The 9,949-nt window shown below is 43.4% G+C and overlaps 1 protein-coding gene across 1 annotated transcript in view; it reads left to right on the top strand.

Annotated features, from left to right (window-relative positions):
• The window catches only part of dnajc9 (DnaJ (Hsp40) homolog, subfamily C, member 9), a 13,062-nt gene extending 7,608 nt beyond the window's left edge, over positions 1-5,454 (top strand). Inside the window, exons 4-6 of the mRNA XM_043678637.1 lie at positions 2,825-3,079; positions 4,129-4,215; positions 5,060-5,454. Coding sequence (XP_043534572.1) covers positions 2,825-3,079; positions 4,129-4,215; positions 5,060-5,173 — 456 coding nt within the window. The 3' untranslated portion in view covers positions 5,174-5,454. The remainder of the gene's footprint in view (positions 1-2,824; positions 3,080-4,128; positions 4,216-5,059) is intronic.
• The last annotated feature ends 4,495 nt before the right edge of the window (positions 5,455-9,949 follow it).

The raw sequence follows: 9,949 nt of genomic DNA, 5'->3' as shown, positions 1-9,949 counted from the left end.
GTATTTACGAACGAGGGGGACCGTATTGTAGAAGAGGAGAGTGTGAAATGGACTGGTAAGCTGGAAGAGATACCTGTTAGGAAGGAAGATGTGTTGGACATTTTGAACAACTTGAGGATAGACAAGTCCCCCGGGCCTGACGGGATATATGCTAGGATTATGTGGGAAGCAAGAGAGGAAATTGCAGTACCGTTGGCAATGATCTTCTCGTCTTCACTGGCAACGGGGGTGGTACCGGGGACTGGAGAGTAGCGAATGTTGTGCCTCTGTTCAAAAAAGGGAATAGGGATAACCCCAGGAATTACAGGCCAGTTAGTTTTACTTCTGTGGTAGGCAAAGTAATGGAAAGGGTACTGAGGGATAGGATTTATGAGTATCTGGACAGTCACTGCTTGATTAGGGACAGCCAGCACGGATTTGTGAAGGGTAGGTCTTGCCTTACAAGTCTTATTGAATTCTTCGATGAGGTGACCAAGCATGTGGATGAGGGAAGAGCGGTGGATGTAGTGTACATGGATTTTAGTTAGGCATTTGATAAGGTTCCCCATGGTAGGCTTATGCGGAAAGTCAGGAGGCATGGGATAGAGGGAAATTTGGCCAATTGGATAGAAAACTGGCTAACCGGTCGAAGGCAGAGAGTGGTGGTAGATGGTAAATATTCAGCCTGGAGCCCAGTTACAAGTGGAGTTCCGCAGGGATCAGTTCTGGGTCCTCTGCTGTTTGTAATTTTTATTAATGACTTAGATGAGGGAGTCGAAGGGTGGGTCAGTAAATTTGCAGATGATACGAAGATAGGTGGAGTTGTGGACAGTGAGGAGGGCTGTTGTCGGCTGCAGAGGGACTTAGATATGATGCAGAGCTGGGCTGAGGAGTGGCAGATGGAGTTCAACCCTGCCAAGTGTGAGGTTGTCCATTTTGGAAGTTAAAATCCCCAACCAGAACCACTCTATTATTCTTACAGAGAGCTGAGATCTCCTTGCAAATTTGTTTCTCAATTTCCCTCTGACTATAATACAATCCCAATAAGATGATCATCCTTTTCTTATTTCTCAGTTCCACCCAAATAACTTCCCTGGATGTATTTCCAGGAATATCCTCTTTAAAGGTAATCAAAAATGTCAGATAGAGTCATAGCGATGTACAGCATGGAAACAGACCCTTTGGTCCAACCTGTCCATACCGACCAGATATCTCAACCAGACTTTCAATTCATTCAGAAATGGGGATGTATATGTTTTTAAATAATTAAACATAATAAGGTTTCCTCTCTTAACATGCTCTTCCCACAATATGTCTCTCTCTCATTTTAATTGTAGTGTGATAATTGACCTGGTCTTTAATGCCTCACAATCACAAATGATGTCAGTAAAGTGTCAATAGCTGAATAGCAAGTGAAGGGATGAGCTATGAGCTGATTAGTTGAGGCAGAGAGATAATTACAAAAGAATTACAAAAATAAGGTGGTGCTAGAGACAACCATAAAGGCTGGAATAACATCTTGGGTATAAGAGTCACAGGGTAAGGGTCTCGCCAAAGTAACAAATAAATCAAAATTATATAGACTAATTAAGTTGGTGAGATCATAATAAGTTATCACGGTGATAGCGTCACAACAGAACAGTTAGGAAGATTTTACAAACACAGAAGTGTGGTGAGGTTACATGTAGCGCAACATGACCCCAAGCTCACGGTTGAGGCCGTCTTCATGGGTACAGAACTTGGCTCATGAATCTGCATTGTTCCGTATCTCGAAGGCATTATTTGAGATAACGTCATTCTCAACCTTTCAATTTAACTGGATCTCTTTGTGATTGTGCCTTTACTGGCTTTAGATTGCAACGTTGTTCTCATTTGACGTCAGTGCTGGAGGGAGTTATTCTGAAAGTTTGAGATTCTCTGAGATCAACACTCTTCTGCTATGTTATTGCTCCTTGGCTTGCTGGGCTGGCCTTTGGGATGGGAGATTTTCATTGGTAATTATTTGCTGCTATTAAAAATAGTTTTGGCCATTGTCCAGGGAATGGAATTCTAGGAGCAGAATCCTGCTCTGATCTTCGTGTTCTGGAAGGTCTGTACACTTACTCACTGGTGTCATTGCAGGGGAGGATGGTGCAGTAACTATTTAAATTCTAAACCAGTCAAATTGATATTTTGTATGCAAAAATGAGTATCGTCTGCACAAATGAGTACCGTGGTATATGAATATCAGTGGCTGTGTGATGCCAGGTTTGTAGGCTGTATGTCTCAAAGGCTGCTTGTTTAAGGCAAGCAAAGTACTGATTGCATCTAACCAATTTAGGATTGTCATTTGGGTTTGCATTGTGATGTACCAGCATGTACTTGAAGACTCTGTATTAAAACATAGCCATCTTCATTGTGGACAGAGAATATGTGCATCCACGTCACCTGTTTCAACTCAAGGTAGTTGACAGTATTTGCTGGTTAATTTCTCAGGGATCAGAGTTAATCTGTCTAGTTCAAAGTGTAACCCAGCCTGGCAATTAATTGTCAGTCGTCATTAATTGGTGCATTCTTCACGGCAGCATTTGTACCCATGTGCCCCCACTTGCCAACCAGTTAGCATTCTCCTCTTGCATTATAAATGTTGGTTTGCCCCTTAAGTTGGTATTCTTGCAAATTGTCCTGGTGAGTCCAGGGTGAAAATCTTCAACAATGTGCCTTTGATTATAACCTGTGACAGAGCTGTCGCTGTCAGGCTGTGGAATTGCATGTCCCATTGTGGGGATTACTGGCTTTCATGTACTGCTATGTAATGTACTGTTGGCTTCCATTGGTGATCCTATGGTGTTTGTGCCGTGCCCAGGTCACAGTGGCTGACATTAAGGAATTTGAAGCGAAGTATAAAGACTCCGAAGAGGAGATGACAGATATAAAACAGGCATACCTGGATTTTGAGGGGGACATGGATGGTATCATGGAGTCGGTGTTGTGTTCCACACCCGGAGATGAATCACGGATACGAGCAATCTTGGAAGCTGCCATTAAGGCACAAGAGCTCCCAGCCTACACTGCGTTTACAAAGGAGACTGCAAGCAAACAGAGAGCCCGTAAGAGGAGGGTGAGGGACTTTATTTTTACTCTGTTTATCCATTATAAAGTGATTTGTTACAACCATTGTCCTGCAGTATAGCAACAGATCTGATCTGTAATCAGATGGTTGTTAACCAGTGAACTCTGAAATGAAGTTGAAGCTCAGTCATTGAGAAGCTGTAGGTAAAATGCAGCCGACATGAGTGTTCTAATCCTGGTCTCCATGCGGAAGCTGTAGTGTTGTTTGTTGAGTTGAAGCATATCAAACACATAGGTCCATAGTTTCCACCAAGTTGTTCTGATTTCCTCAGCACAAATCCACTTTAAATCAGCTAAATGAGCTCAAATGGTTGTGGAATTTCAAGTGCAAATCGCATTCTCTCAAACCTAATTTCAGTAAAACTTGTGCTCGTTCGACTGCCCATGAAACTGCGTGCTTCAGCCGGGGTGAATAAGTGTTATTTATTCAAATGTTTAAATTGGTTCACTGGATGTGGGCATTGCTGCCTAGGTCAGCATTTATTGCCCAGGGAGCAGTTCAGAGTCAACCACGTTTTTTGTGGCAAAAGTGAGGACTGCAGATGCTGGAAACCAGAGTCTAGATTAGAGTGGTGCTAGAAAAGCACAGCAGGTCAGGCAGCATTCAGGAATATGATGAAGGGCTTTTGCCCGAAACGTCGATTTTCCTGCTTCTCGGATGTTGCCTCACGTTCATTGTGGGTCTGGAATTGCATGTAGATCAGACTGTGTAAAAAAATGACCGATTTTATTCCCTGAAGAGCCATATGAACCAGATAGGTTTCATGGTCATCATTCCACTCTTAGTTCCAGATTTTAATTGAATCCAGACTCCTCCACCTGCCATGGTGGGATTTGAACCCAGGTCCCCAAATCATAACCAGGGCCTCTGGATTAATAGTTTAATAATACCACAGGGCCATTACCTCCCCCCTAAATAATAACAGAACTATTAGCAGTTAATATCAGTGTGTGGGGTTTGGCTATGAGGGCAGTGTAACAGCAGTGTTGCATGCAGACAGTTTCTATTTCTTGCTAATCAGTATCTCATGATGACAGGGTGACCGAGAGGCCAAAGAGGCTGAAGTAATGAGACAGGAGCTGGGACTGGAGGAGGGAAATGACTCCCTCAAACTACTTATACAAGTAAGTGAGTCAGCAGATTGTACCAGAAATATTATGACCCAGACAAACTCGATCAATCTATTAGTCCTCACATTGGGATTGTTGCCCTATGGGGTAGCACGGTGGCTCACAGCGCCAGGAACCTGGGTTCGATTCCCAGCTCAGGCAACTGTCTGTGTGGAATTTGCACGTTCTTCCCGTGTCTGTGTGGATTTCCTCCAGGTGCTCTGGTTTCCTCCCACAATCCAAAGATGTGCAGGTTAGGTGAATTGGCCATGCTAAATTGCCAGTAGTGATGGTTGCATTAGTCAGGGGTAAATACTATATCGAGGAATGGGTCTGGTGGATCACTCTTCGGAGGGTCGGTGTGGACTTGCTGGGCTGAAGGGCCTGTTTCCACACTGTAGGGAATCTAATCTAATCTATATCTGTGCCATGACAAGACAGTATTCTGCCAGTTTCCTGAATTTGTGAAATGCTGAAACTTCCTCCAGATCAGCCTGGGTGCAGTGTGTGGTCATAGTGATCATTGCAACAAGACTTGTCCTTTGCTACAATGGTCTGCCCATCACAGCTCAGTGGATAGCATTCTGGGGACTGACTGGTTGTGCTGCAGGTTCATTGCAGCCAAAATTCTGTTCAGGCTCAGAATCTCACATGTCAGGCTATGAACCTGTGGCTCCCTCAGAACACGTCCTTTTCCAGCCTAAGAAACAACAGCAACCATCTGGCTCATTAAGTCCCCCCACCCAATCCCCTACCCTTCCTCCTATAATGTTCCCTTGCATTGCAAGAAGTTGGTCCTACTTATTTCAGGTAAATGTTATTTGGATGAAAGGTTGCTGATGGATGGTTGTATCTTCAGAATAAGCAGAAGGACCGGGAAAAGCAGATGGACAATTTTCTGGCTGCGATGGAAGCAAAGTACTGTGCAAATTCACAAAAGGGAAAGAAAGGTGCCAAGAAAGGAAAGAAATAAAAACAAATCCAATTTGAAGGTTGCCACATTAAGAAGGATCAGCAAAAGACCCAGTGATCTAAAGTCGAGGTGATGATTATTTTGCTCCTGGTTGGACAATTGACTTGTGTTTTAGCTTTTTGCTAAAGAATGAATATTGTCCTTGTCTTTGTAAAGTAATCTGATCCCCTTTCTCTGCTGTGCACTTGTTGGTATATAATGAGAAAGGAGTAATGACTGGATGATCTTGTTTTGTAGCAGTGATGTGTAGCTGGAGAATAAAGTTATTTTTTGTAAACATCTTTTTCTGTTTCCTTTCATGACTATTGTACCACAACAGCCTCCAGCATTTACCTTTTATTTAATGAACAGACCACCAAATCACCCAGTTAACAAATCAAAACCGACAAATGACAAGGACTGCCTACTAAGGGCTCTGCGGCATTAATGAAGTGAAGGAAAGGGAGGGCTTAAATCAAAATGGAGTTGTTTGGGGGCATAATGCTCTCCATCCCCTATGATGGCCACCCATCCATATCTCTCTCTCTCTTTCCCCCCACCCCCTCGCCAATGCATGTTCCTTCTCCAAGGATTTGTAAAAATCTTTACTAAAAAAATTGCATTAAGGACAGCTGTCATTTTTAAACATTATCAATTTGTAATTATAGCTTATCTTGTGTGGAGATAGCATCCTTCAGTTAAATACATAATTCTTTTCCCCCGCAAAGTAGCTCCTCCACTTCCTCATGGTGCTGTCATGAAAAACAGTTCCCCATGTGCAGGTCTCACTGACGTACAGACCAACACACATTAGCTCCCTCTAGGGTACAGTCTTACACACACACACTGGCTCCCTCTGGAGTACAGTTCTGCACACTGACTTAAAACTAGGTTATGTTCTACAGGCCCAGATTCTCGTGTGGGTGCCTTTGGTTAAACAGGCATAGCAGGTTTGGAAATGTCAACTTGGGTTTTACAAAATGAAAATCTTATTTGATAGATTTACTATGAAAATGTACCTACTCGATGAAAGCAAGTCAGATGTAGTGTACTTGAATTCCAGTTGCCATGCAAAATAATAGGGGAGGTAAGCATTATACTTTTGCATTAATTAAAAGATGGACAGAAGCAAAAAGTGGATGTAAATGGTGAATTTTCAAGTTTTCATAACTTGTACAGCTCTGCAAGCATCAATGCTGTGATTTCTATTATTTGCAATCTATTTTAATGATGACCTGGAGATCATCGGAGAGCAATATAGCAAAGTTTGCTGTTAAAACACATTTTGGTGGGAGGGTAAGCTGCAAAGAGGATAGTGAGGCTACAAAAATGTACAGATACATGAGATGAGTGTGCTTCTAGGGGATAAGTGAGGAACAGTTGTTGCAAGTGATGAATAAATATGTCCCTCTGAGGCAGGCAAGAAGTGATAAGATAAAGGAACCTTGGATGATGAGAGCGGTGGAGTTTCTCATCAATAGGAAAAAGGTAGCTTACATAAGGTGGAGGAAGCTAGGGTCAAGCTCAGCTCTCCAGGATTACAGGCAGGCGAGGAAGGAGCTTAAAAATGGTCTGAGGAGGGGGCACAAGAAAGCTTGGCAGAACGGATTAGGGAGAACACAAAGGCATTTTACACTTATGTGAGGAATAAGAGAATGGTCAAAGAAAGAGTAGAGCCAATCAGGGATAGCATAGGGAACTTGTGTGTGGAGTCTGAGGAGGTAGGGGAAGCCCTAAATGAGTTTTTTGCTTCTGTCTTTATAAAAGAAACAAACTTTGTAGTGAATGAAACCTTTGAAGAGCAGGTGTGCATGCTGGAATGGATGGAGGTAGAGGAAGCTGATGTGCTGAAAATTTTGTCAAACATTAAGATTGACAAGTCGCCAGGCCCGGACCAGATTTGTCCTCGGCTGCTTTGGGAAACGAGAAATCCAATTGCTTCGCCACTTACGAAGATCTTTGCATCCTCGCTCTCCACTGGAGTCGTACCTGAGGACTGGAGAGAGGCAAATGTAATTCCTCTCTTCAAGAAAGGAAATGGGGAAATCCGCGGCAATTACAGACCAGTCAGTCTCACGTCTGTCGTCTGCAAGGTGTTAGAAAGGATTCTGAGGGATAGGATTTATGACCATCTGGAAGAGCATGGCTCGATTAAATGCAGTCAACACGGCTTTGTGAGGGGCAGGTCATGCCTCACAAACCTTATCGAGTTCTTTAAGGATGTGACTAGAAAAGTTGATGAAGGTCGAGCTGTGGATGTGGTGTATATGGACTTCAGCAAGGCATTTGATAAGGTTCCCCATGGCAGGCTCATTCAGAAGGTCAGGAGGAATGGGATACAGGGGAACTTAGCTGTCTGGATACAGAATTGGCTGGCCAACAGAAGACAGCGAGTGGTAGTAGAAGGAAAATATTCTGCCTGGAAGTCTGTGGTGAGTGGTGTTCCGCAGGGCTCTGTCTTTGGGCCTCTATTGTTTGTAATTTTTATTAATGACTTGGATGAGGGGATTGAAGCTTGCAGATGACATAAAGGTTGGAGGTGTCGTTGACAGTATAGAGGGCTGTTGTAGGCTGCAGCAGGACATTGACAGGATTCAGAGATGGGCTGAGAGGTGGCAGATGGAGTTCAAATTGGATAAATGCGAGGTGATGCATTTTGGTCAAATTTGAAAGCTGAGTACAGGGTTAAGGATAGGATTCTTGGCAGTGTGGAGGAACAGAGGGATCTTGGTGTGCAGGTACATAGATCCCTTAAAATGGCCACCCAAGTGGTCAGGGTTGTTAAGAAAGCATATGGTGTTTTGGCTTTCATTAACAGGGGTATTGAGTTTAAGAGTCGTGAGATCTTGTTGCAGCTCTATAAAACTTTGGTTAGACTGCACTTGGAATACTGCGTCCAGTTCTGGTTGCCCTATTATAGGGAAGATGTGGATGCTTTGGAGAGGGTTCAGAGGAGGTTTACCAGGATGCTGCCTGGACTGGAGGGCTTATCTTATGAGGAGAGGTTGCCTTTTTTCATTGGAGAAAAGGAGGAGGAGAGGGGATCTACTTGAGGTATATAAGGTAATGAGAGGCATAGATAGAGTCGATAGCCAGAGACTATTTCCCAGGGCAGAAATGACACGAGGGGTCATAGTTTTAAGCTTTTTGGAGGAAAGTATAGAGGGGATGTCAGAGGCGGGTTCTTTACACAGAGAGTTGTGAGAGCATGGAATTCGTTGCCAGCAACAGTTGTGGAGGCAGGATCATTGGGGACATTTAAGAGACTCCTGGACATGCATATGGTCACAGAAATTTGAGGGTGCATACATGAGGATCAGTGGTCGGCACAACATCGTGGGCTGAAGGGCCTGTTCTGTGCTGTACTGTTCTATGTTCTAGATAAAAGAACAATTATAGCAAAGGAACAGGCCCTTTGGATCACCAAGCCTGCACTGATTCCTAGTCCTTATTTCCACCTACTACCTATTGCCTATACATTGTTTCTATCCCTCTGTTCACTTCCCATTCATGCACTTTAAATGTTGCTAACTTGTCTGCTTCCACCACTTCCACCGGCAATATGTTCCAGGAACCCACCAATCTGTGAGAAATGTTTTTCCCACACTTCTCCCCGAAACTTTCCCCTCTCACCTTGAGCCTGTGCCCTCTTGTAGTTGACCTTTCAACCCTAGGTAAAAACCACTGATTATCCCCCTGTCTCTGCCCTTCATTTTGTAAACCTCTATCAGATTGCCCCTCAGCCTCCATCTTTCCAGTAAAACAATCATAGTTTATCCAATGTCTCCTCATACCAAAAACACTCCAGACTAGGCAACATCCTGGTAAACCTTCTCTGCAATCTGTCTAAAGCATCCACGTCCTTCTGGTAGTGTGGCAACCAGAACTGCATGCAATATTCCGAATGTGACCTAACTAAAGTTATATACACTATAATATGAACTGGGAACTTTTATATTCAATGCGATCATCTTCATCTGTGGCCCAGATCCCTCTAAATGTCACTGCTCCTAAGGGTATTGCCATTTATTGTATAATTTGTACTTGATCTTTTAAAATGCACTACCTAGTGTTTGTCTGGATTAAACTTCATCTGCCATTTCCCTGTCCAAGTCTGCAATCAATTTATATTCCATGTATCCTTTGACAGTCCTCCTCCCTATTTGCAAAACTGCCAATTTTGGTGTCATCTGCAAGCTTACTAATCAGTCCACCTACATTTTCCTCCAGATAATTTATTTATATACAAGCAACAAAGGTCCTCGCAATGATCCCTGTGGAACGCTATTAGTTACTGGTTTCTAGACCAGAAAGCACCCTTCCACCACCGTTCTTTTGTCTTCTATCACCAAGCCAGTTCTGAATCCGTCTGGCCGGCACACCCCTAATCTCATGAGACTCTACCTTTTGTACCAGTCTGCCATGCAGTACCTTATCAAATGCTTTACTAAAGTCCATGTGGACAACATCCACTGCCCTTCCCTCATCAATCATTCTTGCTGCCTCCTCAAAAACCTCCAATCAAGTTGGTGAGACATGACCTTCCCCACACAAACCCATGTTTGCCTACCACTAACCATTTGATTCTAAATGCGAATAAATTCTGTCTTTCAGCATCTTCTCTAACCACTGATATCAAGCTCACCGGCCTGAAATTTACCTCGATTATTTGTTTCCTTCTTATGCAAATAAACAAGTTTGGCTATTCTCCAGTCCTTTTGAACCTCACCTGAGGCCAAAGAGGATGCAAAGGTATTTGTTAAGGCCCCAGCTGTTTCCTCCCACAGTAACCTGGGA

Source organism: Chiloscyllium plagiosum, chromosome 38 (assembly GCF_004010195.1).
Source record: "Chiloscyllium plagiosum isolate BGI_BamShark_2017 chromosome 38, ASM401019v2, whole genome shotgun sequence".
Lineage (NCBI taxonomy): Eukaryota > Metazoa > Chordata > Chondrichthyes > Orectolobiformes > Hemiscylliidae > Chiloscyllium > Chiloscyllium plagiosum.
Note: the sequence above shows the minus strand (reverse complement) of the source record. Positions and strands in the feature narration are given on the sequence as shown.